The 18,710-nt window shown below is 41.6% G+C and overlaps 1 protein-coding gene across 1 annotated transcript; it reads left to right on the top strand.

The window, feature by feature from the left end:
• The first annotated feature begins 2,850 nt into the window (after positions 1–2,850).
• On the top strand, positions 2,851–17,764 carry LOC134517271 (inactive pancreatic lipase-related protein 1-like). The gene is made up of 12 exons (XM_063338611.1): positions 2,851–2,899; positions 3,664–3,818; positions 4,327–4,452; positions 6,360–6,494; positions 6,985–7,093; positions 10,089–10,208; positions 10,439–10,558; positions 12,001–12,119; positions 13,258–13,387; positions 14,485–14,596; positions 16,299–16,466; positions 17,701–17,764. The coding sequence occupies exons 1-12, from the start codon at positions 2,851–2,853 to the stop codon at positions 17,762–17,764; spliced, it is 1,407 nt and encodes a 468-aa protein (XP_063194681.1).
• Positions 17,765–18,710: the final 946 nt, after the last annotated feature.

The following is an 18,710-nucleotide window of genomic DNA, read 5'->3' as shown; positions in this document are numbered from 1 at the left end:
ACACCTCCTTTCCTCCGCCTACTTGATTGCTCAAAACTTTCCAACCCCACACGAGAGCGCTGCCCTCAGAAGATGCTGTGGGATGAGGCAGGAACAGAACAAGACCAGGGTATTTCTTCATCAGGGCAGCGCAGCCCTTTGTACACTGCACCTTCAGGGAAGCAACAGGCAAAGCCAAACCACAAGTCTTCCCACTTCAGAAGAAATGGAACAGCTAAATCATAGCACCTGTCTACTGTTTAATTTCAAACAGATACCTTTGCTGTGGCCGCTGACAATCCTAGAGAGAAATTCTGACTTTTGAGTAACTCCAGGCTTTGCAAAACCTGGGATTGACTATTTGACATTAAAATGAACACTACAGCTCTGCTAAGCATGGCAATGAGTGAGCCACCTGGAGCTTCAAGACACCAAGGCAGTGGATATTTTTCTAAGTATAAAAATCAAACTTTAACACAATGAATAGGAAGAAAGAGTTAATAATTTACTCACTCCCATTTCCCGACGTTTGATAAATGATGTACAAGCACTCGGGCAGATAAACTTCTAAGAACTAGGAGTAGGAATACAATATTAAGAACACATAATGAGTATAAATATCTGAATTAAATATTTTTTTGAAGTAAGAACAACAGTCAGTGTTGTATCCTTGACTAAACACTAACCAAGCCTGTATGAAATTAGAAGCATAATTAAACACAAGTCTGAGGTTCAGCCAAGAGAAATCTGCAGTCCCAAGTACTGCAAATCCCCCAGGGACTTCACAGGTGGCAAGGAAAGCGTGAACAATGCCAGGAAGCACCACGCTGCATCCCAGGAGAGAGCCACAGCATCCTGCAGCACGGGAAATCCAGTCCTCTCCTCCACCTGCTTCCTATTCCAGACTAAGCTTACTCAAGACCGCAGAGACAGAGCGAGGCCCTTATTTGTTGCTTTCTTTCTTGAAAGCCGTCTTTCTTCCAACAGCCCCTGACTGTGAGGCAACAAGGACCAGAACAACTCCCCTAGGCATAGCGAGCGTCCTGCATCGTACTGAAGGACATGCATCCCAGCCTTACCCCTTCTTCCCAAAGGAGAAGCAAGCAGCTGAAACCTATCTGAGCACAGCCTAAGGAATTGCCCAGTTATCCAGTTTGTCCTATGTTATTACTGCGTTGAATAAGAGCAGCAGACTAACTATGATAAAATCCTAACTCAAATCTTTTCCACCAGCTCTTAAATTAAGTGAGAAAGACTGTTCCCCCCCCATTTTGAACAAGCGTTAAACTTCTCAGTGTACTAGGGCATGTATTGATTCTCCTGTATTACTGATATGAACATATTCACAAACTAAAACGCTAGTTCAATTAAGGATAGCTCACTAGCGTAGATGATATCAGTGTAATACCTATACACACAGCTGGTATCCATTTGGTCATTCCCAGCGGCAGAGATTAGGGAAGGTCAGCTCTGCAAAGATAGGTGGCGACAGCCAAAAAGCATAGCCAAGCTGACAAAGCTTTCTAAGTGAAGAGTTATCTGAGGTCTCATTTCTTCTTGAGTCCGCTTACAGCCTTCTCCTAGAGACGAACAGGAGCAAGGGGTTCCCAGACCTAGTCCTGTTCATTTGCACAGGCTGTTTTTCACCTTTTAGTCGATGTCTCTAGTAGAGTGACCTACTGAGTTCTGTAACATCGCTACACAAAGTGGCTATGTCACTGTTTCTGGGGGAATTTTGTATGTTATTGATATATATTTCCAACACGCTTGCTCTCCGTTCATCATTCAGAGGAGAACAGCTTTCTCAAAACTTGGGTTACATGAGTAGTATCGAAAGCATCCAAAGGGGTAGACAGCTGTCCTTCTACATCTACTTCTTTCAACAAGGGACACCAGGAGAAGGTCAGACTCTTTGACTATGAAAAGGCCTACCAGATGCACTAAGAATTTCTCCTGAAGGGATAAGGCTTCACCAAATTGAGCTGATGTCAGCAAATGGGCACAGAAGACCCAAAAGCACAGGGGCATTCCACTTCCAAAGTCACTACATGCAGGGCAAGGGAGGGGACTTAAAGACAACGTTAGTTCTCTGCTAGCAGACCCCCTACATCCCAACTAGGCAACACTAAAACCAAAAGCCTTCCTAGACAAGATGAGCCCCTAAATGCACTGCTACGCAGATCTACATTACTCTCTCTAATTCTTCTGATGTGTTGCTGCCTGGGAATTACCCAACCTCTGGAGCTCCAATCCTATTTTGGGCTCCAGCACACCAGTTAAAGAATCTATGCCCATGGATTTTGGAGTTTTCAGAGAAACCAACCACTAAAGTTCTTTTTCCAGCTTCGCTATAAACTATAATCTGAAATAAATGCTCCTATCTTTTTGGGAACATTTCCAAGGATAAAGCAAACTATAAAAGTACGTGCAAAGCTCGCACGTTAGTGCATGGAGCTTCAAGGCTGCATTGTAAGTAGTGCAGGCTTTGGGTTTTTTTCTTTTACCTCGTCAAGTATACGGATTCCCAAGACACAGCAGTATAAAGGGAATGGCAGCTCACATAGGCATCCTTACGCTAGTAAAGTAGCTACTATACATTCAATTAGAAGCATAGCCTCAAAAGGACAAAAATCACCCTGGATTGAAGCTATGCTTTAATAGATTGAGGAGCTCCAGAATCTCTAGTGGAGCAAGCAAACATAAAGCCGACTCATACCTGTCTCACATATGCAGCGGTTATAGATACGCGTTGCAGAGAAGACAGACACAGCACCCTTTTCACCTTCAAAAAATTCAGCACCAGAAAGCTAAGCGCGTTTGCTAATCAAGCGGATTAGCAAATCCTAGACGCTTCTTTTTCTACTGTTCTAGATGCTTGGAATTTGGATACTTGCACTGTTTCTGCTCAGCGCAGCAGAAGGTAAGCACATGGGGTTAGTATTTATATAGCCTTTCTATGCTGCTATATTTTTTGAGATATTCTACATTATGGTGCCTTAAAACTTACTGATTGAGGTTACACGGTTCACTTTCCTATACAAGAACGGTGAGACGAGTGCGTGTGCATGTTGCCTTTCCTCTTCTCTACCCTGGAAATCCCACCCTAGGAGCACATAAGAAGTGCTGGTGCTTTCTATCTCAGAGCAAAGCTTTGCAAAATCTACAAAATTCTTTGTTGTACTCTTCTTCAGTGATGGAAATGGGGAAAAAGCCGGGGTGGGGGGCAGGACGAGGAGAAAGTCTAATGAGGGTATAGCTTTTATTCAGCAGAAGCCACTGGCTTGCATAGTATATAAGACTTCCCATGTACAGTGTAGTCAGCTGTTCAGCACAGTCACAAGTTATTGCTGATTATTTGCAATTTCTGGGCTTGGTATTAGGAAAAACTCATCAGCTGTCTTGCCTTAGGCAAAGCACATCTGGGGAACGATACCCAAGGTATGGTACAGGATACCCACGGAGCAACCCCACTGAATACTTTCTTGATGAGCAACCGGGTGGCCTCTTTCCCTGGAGTAAACTGTAGCCTTTGAAGACCAGAGAGAGAACAACTGTTCATCTTTGCCTTCCGTAAACTGTAGGATTTTTCAAGAGACCTCCAGAGAAGAGATGCTATGAGTTATGACTAGCCTGCTCCACTTCTTTGCTCATTCACATATTATTGATTTGGTCTGTGTGCTACAGGTGAAGAAGTTTGCTATGATAGGCTTGGATGTTTCTCAGATGATATACCATGGTCTGGGACTACAGAAAGACCAGTCCATAAGTTGCCCTGGGATCCAAAGAAGATAGACGTTCACTTCCTCCTGTACACGAGAGAAAATCCTACTGACTTTCAAGTAAGAACTACTGCAGTTTAAACATTAGTAAATCACATGCAAAAAGAGTAAGTAAACAGACTCGAGCTGTGTTCCTGGAAAGCGTTAGAAATGGCCAAATCTCCACTTTATTCAAGAGACAACCTCTTTCAGTTTCTTGGCAGGGTCTCTGGGGCAGAATTCTCATCTTCATCCAGCCTTCACAGAGCAGCACTCCCCCATGTTTTCTGCCTGGCCACTGAGAAGTATTGGAAACGGTGCATTTTTAAAGTTATTGGGTATTTTTTTTCCACAGATAAGATAGAAACACGTTAAAAGTAAAGTCTCGGCTGCTCTAAAATATGTGCCAAAGCGTGCTTTGAATGGAGATACAGACCTTAAGCCAGTCGCGTAAACACTTGCAGATGAGCTTAACCTCACATAACTTTTAAATGCCTGTACAGCTAAGCATAGTTCAGGTTGCTGCAATTTTGATAAACTATTTACAGAAAGCAGATTTGAATGTTTATTAATTTAATGTCTACAACAGGAGGTCTCTGCAGTTGATACCTCAACAATTGACAACTCAAATTTTAACACAAGTAGGCTAACCAGATTTATCGTACACGGATTTGTAGATAATGGAGAAGAAAACTGGCTGTCGGACATGTGCAAGGTATGTACCGTAGGGAAATCCTGTCCCTGTGAATTTCCTTAGTTTGGATTTATAAACACATTCCTATAGACTGTCCCTTTTCTCTATGTCTAATCAATTTCTCTCATGGTACTTGTAGTGATAAGAAGGGGGAAAAAAAAGGCCACGTATTTTCAAATTGTTAGCAACTTACATTTGTAGCTCTGCACCTTGATGAAAAGCATGAGGTAAAATGCATCCAGTTCTTCTCTTTAGTCAAGTGAGTGACAACAAGATTTGTCTCAATAAGTGCCCTTTTTCTTGATAAAAGCAACACAAACCCTGGAGCAAAGTACTCTTTAGGAACAAGGGCAATTCCAGAAATAACTGCAGACTCATAACTATTGCATCATGTTTCTCCAGACAAGCGACGGGTTTCTAGATGTGGGAAGTCCATCACAAAGGCAGGGACAGCCTTTGGGTGTAGGAGGCTGAGGACCTGGGCTGTCCATTTACAGAAGCAATAAAGCTGTAGAAATGCACAGCCGGAAGGGAGCTCAAGGGGATCATTTTGAACAAAGCTGTCAATCTAGGACCAGCTATGAACAGGGAATGAAGCACAGCACTCTGCTTTATTGACTTTCGTGCTAATTCTCTGATTTTCCAAGTTATTTCTTAAACCTATCCGCACCCACAGTTGCGATTCCACCTTGTGGTCTTCTCAAATTCTATAAACATGCTTTCTTTTCAAGCTGCAGCTAATGAAAGCTACTAGTCATGCAGCACATAGAGCAAAATACCAGTGGATGGCATACGACACTTTTAGGATAAGGATTTTCAACTAACTATTCACACAACTACAACTTAGTATAAATTCTATAATCCTATTTCACTTGTGAGAACGCTATGGGAAACAATACGAAAGTCCACAAAAATCAAGGTATTTCACATTTATTGCATCCCTGTTACCTGCTTCTCTTTGATATTAGGTCAAAAGAAAATAAATAAAATTTATTTGACGGTTTTTCATTAAAAAAAAAAAAAGACCAACAACCTATGTTGATTATCACTATGAACAGTGAGGAATGATTATGGGATTTGTTAGTTAATCATTTGTTCAAAGAATCAGAAGCAGATTGATGTTTTTGTAATTCTCAGCCTCCCATTTTCCACTCTCTTAAAATAGAGATTTATTTTTTTATAGAACTTCACAATCAATAAGATATATAGCTCACATTTTATTTCAGACAGTACCTTAAATCCTTTTGATCAATTTTCATTAGTATGTAGAGACGTGATAAATATTGAAATTCTTTCTCTATTATGGTGGCCCATGTTTTATCACAGTACGCCAACTTATTTTTAAAAAACGGTCTCAGTGAATCTTTTCAGTAAAGAATGGAACAAGCGGGATTGTGAATGCATCAGCCCTCCTATGTGGATCTATTATTTACTCTCCTTCTCATTAAGTAATAATCCTATCTGCACACTTTTTACTACTTCTGACGTAGTCACAGACACTTCTATCGCCTTTTCTGTCCTTTGCCAGTCGTGACTTGTTTTGTATTACAGAAGTACTTTTAATCACCTAAGTGAATCAGTACATAAGTAGTGCTCTTATTTAGTGTTGCATACAAAAGTTTGATTGAAATTAAAAAATAACAGTATTTGCATTGTTTTCCCTTCTGCAAAAAATACAGCAGTATTTTGGGTATTTGAAATGATAGCGTGGCCATTGCTACAGCATACCACCCTAATTCGGTGTTGTGTGCGCACACAGCCTGTGTGCGGGCGTGACCATAAATACATGCTAAGGTTTTGGTTCTTAAAACATTCTCATCCAAATTCATGGAACGTCTGTGAGTCGAGCTGTAATAAGCAACATGAACCAACGCTAGACTGAATTTACTGTGGGACTCTTTGGTTTTAACTTTTGTTCTACAAAACAGAGGATGCTCACAGTGGAAGATGTGAACTGCATCTGCATAAGCTGGAAAAGAGGGGCAAGATGTCAGTACACCCAGGCATCAAACAACGTCCGTGTTGTAGGCGCTGAAATAGCTTATTTTATAAACGTTCTTATGGTAAGAATCTTCTGGTTCTAATGTTGTAGTCATAATACTGATTTAAAAGAAATGTGATCCAGGAACTTTCATGACTGTGAGCAGCAGAAAACATCTACTCAGTGATCATTTTATAAGTTGTGCTGAAAACAGACTTTTTTTTTTTTTTAAAGCTAGAGAACTATGTTGTAACAGCAGGCTTAGCCGACTTAGGGATATGAAGTTCTACAAGACATCCCCACAGTACAGACAAACAGTTATTCCATAGATATTAACAGATGTACAGTGTTGTGTAGTTTTAAATATGCAGAGATAACAGACACAGTAAACTGTTTTGAAAAAAATCTATGTATTGGACATAAGTACCTAAACTGGCAAACAGATGCTGAAATCCTATAGGAGTTCCCAAGTCAGTAGTCAAATTAAAAATAGTTTTTCAGCCCCTTTTTACTCTTTCCTGTTGCTGATGAAAACAGATGTAGTAATTTTTTTTATATTGCTGTTTTCTCAGGAAGAATACAGATACTCTCCAGCCGACGTTCACATAATTGGCCACAGCCTTGGAGCGCATGTGGCAGGCGAGGCTGGCAAGAGGCGGCCGGGCATTGGAAGGATAACTGGTAAGTCAGTGACTTAAGTCACAGCTCACGCTAAAGACACCGCTGCTTAACAAAATGATGCTGTTCATTTTCTCTTACGATTGTGTCCGACTGTGGGCTGTAGTTTAGTCAAGGGTAACTTGGACGTGATAGAACAGCCTCTTCTCACAGTACACCAAGGAGTGGTGCCCAGGTAAGCGTGGGAAAACAGCCAGCGTGATGAATATTTTGCTTGAGTATGTTTACACAGCAACGAAAAGGCTCCACAGAGCTAAGAGAGCCAGAAGGGCCCCTGCAATCCATCAGCTGACTTGACACATTAAAGGCTGTGGCAATCTCTACAGAGTTCGCTTTCCGGTGCTTCAACCTAGCAGTGTCACTGCCCAGACCAGCGTCAGTTTGGAGCAGGACAGGAGCGATGCTGTAACATAACGATATTCCATTCTTGCTGCTAAAAACAAACTCACAATAACTAACATACAACCAGAACCAGCTTTAGCTGCCACAGTTGCTTTTCATAATGATTTGTCCAACACTAATGTAATGAAACAGACCGGGAGACTAATCCCTACCTTCCTCGTCCTAGCAGCTTTTCTCCTGCCATTTTCATCTTCCATTCATCTGGCCTGTTATATAGCAGCACATCCAATGCACAACATCGCCCACTGCTTGCAGGTCCCTCCAAAGCACACTAGAAGCAGCACAACAGTGACCAGTTAGTTATTTTGTACTGTAGTTTTGCTAATTAATACAATTTTCCAGAAAAGGATGGATTAAACCCGATGTTTTAGACGCAGTAGGCTAACCTTCCTGACGTATCACCCGTTTTCACCTTGCTTTGCTATGTCTGCAGAAACTTTTCACCTAGTAGAGTACATTGATAGTAATTACCTTTTCTTTTTTTCAGCAAACTTTCTAAAGTTTCGTTTCTTCACTTAACAGTTGATACACTAAATCTCTGTATTGAGTCACATAGGATTATATCTTCTGTCCAGCTTCGAGTAGATTTACTAAGAAACTAAACTCATACTTAAAGAAACAGCCAGATTTCAGCTGAATTCCCCTTCTTTTTTTTTTTCTGAGAGATCACAGACATTATGTTTATACAACCTGTATTAGTTTGAGCTACGTGAGCTCACTCTTACTTCCAGATAATGTCGGAGCCCCCTGTTTTCACTAAATTTCTGATCAGCCCCCTGATCAGAAAGCCCCCCCTCCCCCCGTTTTCACTAAATTCCTAGGTAATAGCCTGTCCCTTAAGTGCTCCCATATTTCTGAGTTTAGACATTTTTAAGCTATAGGATGTTATCTTAATTTTCAGTCAGCTGTACTGATTCTGTTTTTGCCTCCCCAGAAGTGAACTGCTCCGTTGTCTTTCCCTGTTTGAGTTACATACTCCATGCCCTGAGAAAGCGAGGAAGCCTCTCGCTACTGCTGAGCCAGGTTTTCCTGTTCCGTTCTTTCAGAGAAGACATTTTGGGTTGTCGTTTGGTTTATGGCTGTCCATGTGTTGCTCTGAATACACAGACTCTGGGCATCCTCCACTGGTCCCACAGTGTCTGTGTCCTGCAAGATGTAACGGATAAAGCCTCTGTGTCTATTGGCCAGAAGCCTTTACATCTTCCCTTTGATCCAGCAGCAACTTTTCATTTTTTCAGCATCCTTTGGCTTGTAATCTGCTCTCTACCCACACTAGCTAAGAGCAAATGACTCTTGAAGGAACCATTTTGCAACACTGCAAGATGTAAATGGTGAAAACGCATATAGCCGAGGGGCAAAGCGAAGGTCGGTGGAAGCACAGGCTGTCTCAGCCCTCTGCCCACAGCAGGAGCATCGCTGAAACGCAGCCACCACAGAACCACGTGCCATACCCCTGCACTGTTCTTCATGGGGTGGCCCTCACCTTTCTTGGTTTGTTTAACAGACCCTTTAAAAGAGCAAACGGTGATCAAATAGCTATATTTAGTGCAATATGTTATTCATTTCTAAAAAAAGATATTCCAGAGACCTCACAAAGCAGAGACGCCATTTCGAGTATTTTAAAACATCCAGTACTCTCCCAGAAAACAAAACTCAACAGAGGTGTTATCTGCTAGACTTGTGACCAAACCACTCCTTTTTTTCAAAGCACAGGTAACTCACCCTGCAGTCTGCACTCTTTAGCAATTTTTTAACATGCTCAGCACTTCCAGAGTTTATAGCTAGGGGCTTGATCTCCTTATTCATCAGGCAGGCAGTGCCAAGGGCAGCGTGCATTAAGCAGAGTGACCTGTCATACACAAAAGACAATTCTGGATATTATTAACACAGCCCTTTTCAATTGTTACTTTTCCTCGGGGATTTCAGGCTTGGTGAACCTTGGACTAATAGTTTACAAAGCTCAGTCTAAAAGCAAAACCAAACCTGCTGCCCAGGGACAAGAAGGGAGGCAAGTATAAGATAGCAGAAATTGTGCCATTGGCAAGACTTTATAAGCTCTTGAAATTGCTCCAACAACTTGGGAAACAACTGAATTCTCTTTTCTGCTAGGATCAACAGCAAAGATTGTCACTTCAAAACTAGATGCTTTTCCAAAAGCTGTCTGGAGCAGAAGTAGGCAGGTTGATTTCAACGATTCCATACGCATGGGGCGCTATCAGCATTAGTTTCTGTTTGAGTGCTCTCAAACCATGCAGACCAGTTATATGGGATGCAGACACGGCAACCTCAATTTCAGCAACATTATTAAAGCGAAGTTCAATAAACAAAAAAAAAAGTTATACCCAAGTGCTGGGAACCAGCATTGATGTGAATCAGCAAAATTCAATAGGCTTCCACATGCAACCTTTTGTGCTGCCTGGCAGAAAGGCCACTTGGTAAGCGAGAGCAGACATCATCATTTATTAGTGACTCTTCTACTTAACTATAAGGAACCATAGGCAGCTATATATGTCATATGCATTTTATGCAATCACAGCGTTACATAAAGTGATGCATTTGTATCCCTTTATACTTAACACCAGTCTTTTTCTTTCAGGACTGGACCCCGCTCAACCATATTTTCAAGGCACTCCCATTGAAGTCAGACTGGACAAATCTGATGCAGAGTTTGTCGATGTTATCCACACAGATTCAGCTCCCACCATCCCCTATTTAGGTGAGCACTTAGCTCTCCTGTATCAATACAAAAATACTCATGCCCCATCGCACTCGAGCATCCTAATTGTTCACCAAGACCCTGTTTCGATGCACAGACACAGAACAAATACACCATGCCGATCACTCAGGTCCTAAAATACCAAGCACAGACAAACTTCAAGCCAAAAGCTATAGCTATGAGAAAACACTGTTTTAAAAATGTGCTTACCCCTGCTTTAAATGCTTCAGGTTTTGGCATAAGCCCAGCTATAGGACATCTTGACTTTTATCCAAACGGAGGAAAGCAAATGCCAGGGTGTGGGAAGAACCCCGTTTCGCAGGTCGTGGATCTCGATGGCATCTGGGAAGGTAAGCGTGTTGATTACCTTACAAATTGAGGGGAACGTCGCCCTCCCCGTGTAGCCACTTAACATCCCTTGATTCAGGTGTTCTGTGTTAGCTTTTGGTGTGTCCACCAGCAATGGCAGCTGCAAACTCTTAATAGGCTCAAACACACCATTTTCCAGAGCTCATTCAAAAAAATAAACCAGGCAAAGGGTTTGCCTCTGGAAAATATGCCTCCTCTAAAGTATCTAATAACAGAAACAAAAGTTACTTAAACCGCGCCAGGAATGTTGAAGGGTCTGTAAGAGCACATTTCGCTTTGTTTCTATGCAGTTGCCCAGCAGCTGCAGTGGGTGTAGGGCAATGATGCTCACAGCTACTTCTGTGAAGGGATCCTCAGCTGCAATTCTTCTGGGATAGAGCAATTAATTTAATTATTTTTTTTTTTAATTACCTCTTACAAATCTGGGTTGCATTAAAGCAATATTATTGTGTCTATTTTTAGTCAGCTAAAAAAAGATTGGCACGTAGCCGCTCAAATACACTTTTCTTCATTGTTTTGCATGGTTTTAATAAAAGCTCTACTTACTAGAAATTTTCTGTGTCTTTATAAAGTTAAGTTGCATATGACATTAAAAAAAACAAATCAAGATTTCTGCTGTAGAGAATTTTCGGTATAGGATCCGAGTTCTTTCTTACATTACTGCAAACACCTTAAACTCGGAGAATACATGAATTTATTTGTGATAACTAGCTTTCTTTTCTCCAGTTTTTATTCAATGCAACTGGAGACATTGCGCTTTTTTCTTCCCCCCGCCCCAACTTGTTATCAATAATGGGGAATTAAAGCACAAAGAAATAACTATGTTGTATATGATCTTTTTTTTAACTTAAAGTCAAGAAAATAATGGCAACACAAAGGAAAACAATATATTCATTATTTTAAGAGTCTCCCTTCCGTAAGCACCCCCCCAAATACTAATAATTTTGTTTTGCAGTCCTCAGCTGGAGCAAATCACCATTGCCCTAGGAAGTTCACTGTTAAATACTTTTCATTTGGTTTTCTTTTGTTATTATTTCTTTTGTTTTCTTTTCTGTTGCCTACAAAAGCCCTGCTTCATGCAGTTCTCGTTTCTATTGTGCAACTCGGTCAGATTAGTTGAATAAGTGTTTGGGAGGGGAGCGTAAGCGGGGGGAGGGCCCGGGCTGGGCTGAGCTGCACAGTACAGTCCGTCTCCACAAAGCATTTCAAGTTTGCATTTTATACCTCTTGAGCCAGTGACGCTTCTTAGAGCATCAACTGATTGCAAAAGCCAGCTTCAAACCTTATGTTTGATACACCACGAATTGTGAGGAGGCTTTGGAGGAGGAGCGATGCACCCCAATGCCACGGCAAGGGCTGTGCCAGTGTCTTTCCTCAAATGGTAACAGAAAGGAAGAACTAACCTGGGGGCATCTTTTCACAGGAACCCGGGACTTTGTGGCTTGCAATCATCTGCGGAGTTACAAGTATTACTCTGACAGTATTATCTACCCTGATGGATTTCTAGGCTATTCTTGTGCTTCGTATGATGTTTTTGAAACAGTAAGTATTTCTCAGAGCCTAAGGAAGGACCATGTCAAAAATAGTGGCTCTTATGCAAAAATCTGAAATTCACTTTATTTGCGCTAGCTTGCACCCAACAAGTGTATGTGTAAGAGAAGAGTCAGGCATGCTAAAGCATTATAGCTCGTGCAGCTTACATGGGTCAAAGTAGGAAAAGGCAACAACAAAACGGGGACATCCCTGTTCTGTGCTGATGTGATGGCCCTGAGGTTCTACTGGAGCTGGAGTGGCTTCCCCACGGCCGCTCTGCTGCACCAAACTGGGGAAGGGGTGAGGAGGAAAGCCTGCCCCCATAATCACCAAGTGTATTTATCAAACAGCAATGAGTGGAATCCCATACTGTAGCAGGTGAGCTTTTAAACATAGCTTAAATATCTTCTTTTCAAAACAACAAGAAGTGAAATAATATGTGATGGCCTGATGGGGTCAGTCCCTGGTCAAAGTACTGTGGTGACTTAAGATGGCCTCAGGGACAAACCACAATGGCTTACAGAAGAGGTCAGGAAGCCCTTCCCTGTCCCAGACTGGGAGATAAGGAACTACAGCCTAAGAGTAGCGGAGAGGTAACAGGCTCGTCATATCTTAAAGGGAGCGCAGACAGAGGTATCAACTTACATAGTGCTTAGATTGACCTTGATACATTCTGGGCAGGTGATAGAGATCACACTTTTCTAGATGACTTTGGGAGAAGGTGACTACCTGCCTCTGTGCCCGTAGCAGAAAGTTGCTCTCATGACAAAAATGAGTTTTGTTTTCAAGATAAAGCCTTTCTTGACCCAACCTGAAGGCATAAGGCAACGTAATTGTTTCTCATCAGTTGCCGGGAAGGACACCTCCTCCTCCCTGCTTCAGTTCAAGACTACTCAAGGATGTCACTGATGTGGCCGGATTGAGCTAAATGGTGTGAGAAAAAATATAACCCCCTGAAAAACAAGATCCTATGAGAAAGTTGTCTAGCTTATATGATCTTCCTCAAGTCACAGAAAGGGTTACTTGAAATTTGTTGTCGCTGTGGTACAGGCCTGCTAGGTGGGTATGTTAAAAATAAGTTCTGAGACTTCTTTTTTTTCTTGGCTGGCTGGATAATTTTATTAATAGTTATATTTGTTTTCACTAGGGAGGCTGTTTCCCATGCCCAAAAGAGGGATGCCCAAATATGGGTCACTTTGCAGATAAATTCAAAGGGAAAATTAAAAATGATTTTGTGAAACTTTACCTGAATACTGGAGAGGCCAAGGATTTTCCTCGTGAGTTTCAATTGCTTCCATTACTACCTACTCCTCATAAACAAACCTTTTTATTTTTCTGTTTTACAATTCCTTTTAACAGATGAGCAGACCTCACAGCAGTGCAAAGGCTCTTCCACCTTTCGTGCCTTTTCCTCTTTTGCTCCAATACTAGTGCCCAGTTTTGGGCCCTCCAGTACAAGAAAGATGTTGACAAACCATAGAGTCCAGTGGAGGTCAGTGAGATGTTTAGTGGGCCGCACTACAAGGTGCAAGGAGAAAGGATAGCCAATGCACAGAAGTTGCAGCAAGGGAATTTCTTATCAAATAGTATGAAAATTACTGTCACAAAGACAGTGGTTAAATGCAGGAGGAGGGGCCAAGAGGAGCTGGTAAATCTCCATCTTTGGAGATGCTCAAAACTCCATTTGACAAAGGAGCAAGCCGATCACAGCTGGCCCGGCTTTGAGAAGTGGATGGACCAGATGACCTCCTTTACAACCTAGCCTATCCGAAACGCCAGCTCTCACAAGATGGCTCTTCTTTTGCCTTTGTAAAGAAGAACCAGAGAGAGAAGAGATGCTTTTGCAAACTGTGTGCTAAAAGAAAGTTCCCACCCACAAAAATGATTTTCCTTAAGCTTCAGGATGTTTTTACACTCCTTTTACACTGCTTATATTCTGGTTTGTATCAGTATTTATTCCTAACGCCGTCTTCCTTCCAACTTCACTGTACGTGAAAAACTTTGTGGTCAAAATGCTGAGATCTATATTATGTTTACGATGCCACGGACTAGCTTTTTTTTTTTCTCTCCCAGAAAGGAACACAAATGTCTCAGGTTGATCTCATTAGGACATAATGACAGATCTGACTCACTGATGCTTTGTATTTGTGTTGCATGGTTATAACCCAAGGACCAGCAGGGAGCACCAAGATTCAGGTGTGAGAGAGCATTGTGTTAACTGCTTTCAGTCCAGACACTTTGTGATGCAGCCTTAAGCTGAAAGGCAGTGATAATTTTCTTTTGCTTTCAAATACACTGTACAGACCAAAAAACCAGCCATATTTTGGAGACTGTTTCTCCCTGGGTACAATCTAACTGTATTTCTTATCTGTAGTTTGGAGGTACAAAGTAACTGTGACCCTCTCTGGAAAGAGTAAAGTTAAAGGATATGTAAATGTTGCCCTGTATGGAAGTGGTGGGAACACAAGGCAGCATCAGGTCATCAAGTAAGTTCAACATTCAATATTAAAGAAACTTCAATTCTAGAATGTCTAATTAATATTTTCAGTTAATGTTGCTGTTTCAATTGGTCCTATTTTACAGATCACATTCTACCCCCAGATACAGCTCCCTGATGTAAATGCAGTGACAATTCACTCACTCTGGGTTTGAAGGCGGAAGTTTAGAATACAGGATTTTAAAACGTTAGAATTTGGTGTCGCTTGTTTGCTGTACTACCAGGGTCCTGTTGGACCTACACTAGCAGAGTTCTGATCTCTTTGACTTTCACAGGCTTGCAAAATGTTGCTGTTAAAGCTACCTCATGATTTTCTACTACTTTTTGTGGCTCATAACTTCGCCTGCTTACACTGAAGCTGCTCGCTTGCCTCATGTGCTTTTGTTTATTGGCATTTTTCTTGGTTGTTTCAACTAAAAAATCTGAAATGATGAAAAACAGGGAGAAGGCATTTTGATGTGGGGTTTGGGGTTTATTTTTATGTTTTTGTTTATTGACAGCTATGTCACTTTCACTTTTCCAAGAAGGACTTCACATCTTGGCAGCAGGTGTTTGGTATGAGCTGACCCCCATTTGCAGGCATCGGTGCATTCACCTGAGATCAGCCTGCCAGCACTGAATGTGCTCCACCAACCTCCAGCTGCTCTTTGCAGGGCCTCTGTCAATTCAATTGCTGGAAGTAAACTTTTTTTTTCCCCAGCAAATCTTGCTCTAACATACGCGGCACCACTGTGGATCTGGCAAAGAAACAAAAAGGCAAAGGGATTTTTTCCTGTCTCTCGTTACTTCCACTACCATAAGCCTTATAATATAGAGGAGGGTAAACAAGCTCCTCCGAAGGCAGATGAATGGGAAAGTGCAAAGCTAGGGAAGGAATAAAAATCCTGTCTTTCTTGTAAAGTTTATTGAAGTGATGAAGTTTTGTTTTCTGTGTGGGTTTGCTGGGTCCTCTACTTTCCCCCCCCTTCTGTATCTCTGATGCCATGTCTACAATAACAGTCCTACAGCGATAAAGGCATCACACATTCAAATGTCTCTTGACTTCATACAGCAGGGGTAAATTCTTTAGAAAGTAGCCCTTCACCATCAGGGCATGGGGACTGGAGGGGTCAAAGGAGAGGACTGGAGAAGCATTGGCTCATATTCAGTGAGATGTAGCAGCTGAAGCCATTATCAGTATCAAACTGCTGCCATTTAGAGCTTGCTGTATTGATGTGATGTGAAATAGGTAGCCAGATTATAAACCCAAGAGCAGATGCACATTTGACTCGGCCACGGTGCCTCAAGTGTGGGAATCTCTACTAGAGAGCCAGGCAGAGCAGCTGATGCATAATCCTTTTGGCCATCCCAAACAAATCCAACAACTGTATCATATGAATTAATTACCATTACATGAAAATTTCATTTATGAGCAAAAAACACAGACTACATAAGCATCAGGGATTGTCCTGTAACTGGGTCTTCATTGTAAGATGTGACGGCAGCACATCAGGTCTACCTGCCTTTGCTGCTTCTGAAAAACACTGATTTGGGATGTATTAGGTTGGAAAATTAGCAATTCGTTACCATACTATAAGCTACATATTGTCTCTCTGATAACTTTCTACTCACTTGCTACCACAGCCAATCAGTTGACAGGTCTACTAATTGATATTAAATGCCTCACATCCATAAAATGCTATTTTTCACAGGGGAACCCTCCAACCAGACAACACTTACACGAGCTTCATTGATGCGGAAGTTAACATTGGAGCAGTTACAAAGGCTAAATTTCTTTGGAACAACAACTGGATAAATCCAACTCTTCCTAAACTAGGAGCTGCGACTATCACAGTACAATCTGGAGAAAATGGAACACAGTAAGTATATCTATTGTGAAAATCTTGAAAGTTACTTGAGAAGATAGGTGACAAAATCATATGTGAGGTGAAAGCATTTTTCACAAGAAAAGCTATTTAAAGCATTCAAAGACTCTCAAGAAAACCTTGTATTTCCTTCCTTTCAAGACACTGTTCATCCATAGTTCAGTTCCCTACTACTTCAACCCTTTGCCTTAAATAACTTCAAAGAAAAACTTAAAATATTTCCAGGCTTCAGAAGAGAAAACTTCCTGCATAACCCTTTGGGTGAGAAAAATCAGTGCTGGCTGGGATTATCAGCATCATTCTTGCCAAGCTCCTACTGTCCACAAGAACCGGTTTTCTGTGTCTGAGCTTGCGTTAGGATGTCTGATTCACTCTCAGCTGGAACCAGTGGAAGTTTTCCATTGCTATCTGGTCCCTGAGATCATGGTTGACAAACGAGGACAGTGATAATAAGCCTATCCTCCCAATGAGCAAGTCTAATACTTATAAGCCTTTTAAGTGCAGCTTCTAAAGTTGAGGGAAAGAGGCTGAAACTCTTTTATCTAGACTTTGTGGAATATGGCTTGGATGTTCAGATTATAGAAATATGATTTACTGATCCAGTTTTACTCATTTTCCTGCAATTTTTAAGACAAACTTCTTCATTTGCTTGGCCAGTTTTGGGTTGTTTTTTTTAATCCATCCCATTGTTGGGTACCTAGAAGAGGAGGTACAGTACATGGTTTAGACCCATATAGAAATGCACGGTTAAAATACCATCACTTAAAAGACAACATGGGAGTTGGAAACAGTTTCAAGCAAAGCAAAACGATTACAGCCCAGCAGCATTACCTTGAAGCAGAGGTCCCCAGTCCAGTTGTAGTTCCTGTTCACCAAAGCACGTTGCTGACAAAACACGTTCCTGTAGATCTGCACTCACTCTTGTATTGACTCATGGCCTTTGCCCAAATAGTTGTGACCATCTATATAATGACGGTAGCACAAAATCTGGGGGGGAACAAACCCCTGAAAACTGTAAAACAAAAGAAAGGCAGGCAGTGAAGCAGAATGAAACAGTCCATCAATGCTTTCCCCAGCAGTAATATTTCAAATTTAGGAGCTCAAAGTACGTTGTGTTCAGCTGTGTCAAATGACAAATCAGATTGACTTACATTAAACAAAATCCACTTCTATAATATCAACAAATACTGACAACTCAAGGTGCTTGTATTATTTTTTTTTTCTTCAGATTCCGTTTCTGTGGTTCCGAGAGGGTGAGGGAGAATGTTCTGCAAACTCTTACTGCTTGCTAATGGCACATATGGATGCTCAAAACCTTGCTACCAATAAAAGCTAGTCACGCATAGAACACTGGAGTCTGCACTCACTGCAGTTATGATACTGGTGATGCATGTTGGGGGTTTTTTGGTGGTTGGGAGGGGGGTGGGTGGTGTTTAAGTCTTCTGTGGATACCTCTCTATAAACAGAATTTATAGAGTAGCTTTAGGAATCAATGAGCCAAAGGCTGTTGAACAATTCCCTTGATTTCAGCCTGTTTCAAAAGAATTTCAGACAAGAGGAGGAAAGAGGGCAGATAACAGATTCTGGACAGTGGCTGCTGGGCAGTACCAAGAGAAAGCAGACCTGCCTGTGAGTGGAAGGAGAGAAGAGGATTAAAGTAGCTGATGTTCTTAATCAGCTGAAGGCTACGCCCAGAACTACTGTGAGATAAAGTTAAAATTGAGATAGTGGGTTGGACTAGATGACCTTTAAAGGTCCCTTCCAAGACAAACTATTCTATAATTCTATGATAGGAAGGTGCATGGTTACAAAATGAAGACAGAATTTTAATTTTAATTACTCGTGAGAGATGGAACAGTGAACATGATGGAGAACCGGCAGTGTGTTTTGAACTAAGCTTGTACCTTATGATCTGGACAGAATTAGAGAAAGCTGCACAGCAAACTTCAGACGTTAGTGAAGTTTCACTAAAATGCTTATAATCAGAACAATCAACCAAGTTTCCTGTAATCCTGTATTCTGGCCCTCAGCCTTGAACAAAACTGCCAGATGATGCGATCAAAACAGGTAACGCAATGAGGGAGTCATTTCTTTCCCTGATTTATGATAAACGCATTCAGCTGAAGGGTGGATAGTTCACAAATTCATTTCTTGTCCCTATGTAGTCCTGCTTCAGCTCCCTCAGCCTGCTGCTGGAGAAACTCCTGCTGCTCCCAGAGGAAATCCGTCCTTCCTGAA

Source organism: Chroicocephalus ridibundus, chromosome 6 (assembly GCF_963924245.1).
Source record: "Chroicocephalus ridibundus chromosome 6, bChrRid1.1, whole genome shotgun sequence".
NCBI classification, from domain to species: domain Eukaryota; kingdom Metazoa; phylum Chordata; class Aves; order Charadriiformes; family Laridae; genus Chroicocephalus; species Chroicocephalus ridibundus.
The sequence above is the reverse complement of the archived record's forward strand: the minus strand, read 5'-3'. Positions and strand labels throughout refer to the sequence as shown.

Excerpts from the sequence above, each read along its gene's own strand:
- LOC134517271 (XM_063338611.1), top strand. The coding sequence starts at position 2,851 with ATGCTTGGAATTTGGATACTTGCACTGTTTCTGCTCAGCGCAGCAGAA. Across the intron at positions 3,819-4,326 it reads AAAATCCTACTGACTTTCAA|GAGGTCTCTGCAGTTGATAC; the intron begins GTAAGAACTACT and ends TGTCTACAACAG. Across the intron at positions 10,559-12,000 it reads TCTCGATGGCATCTGGGAAG|GAACCCGGGACTTTGTGGCT; the intron begins GTAAGCGTGTTG and ends ATCTTTTCACAG.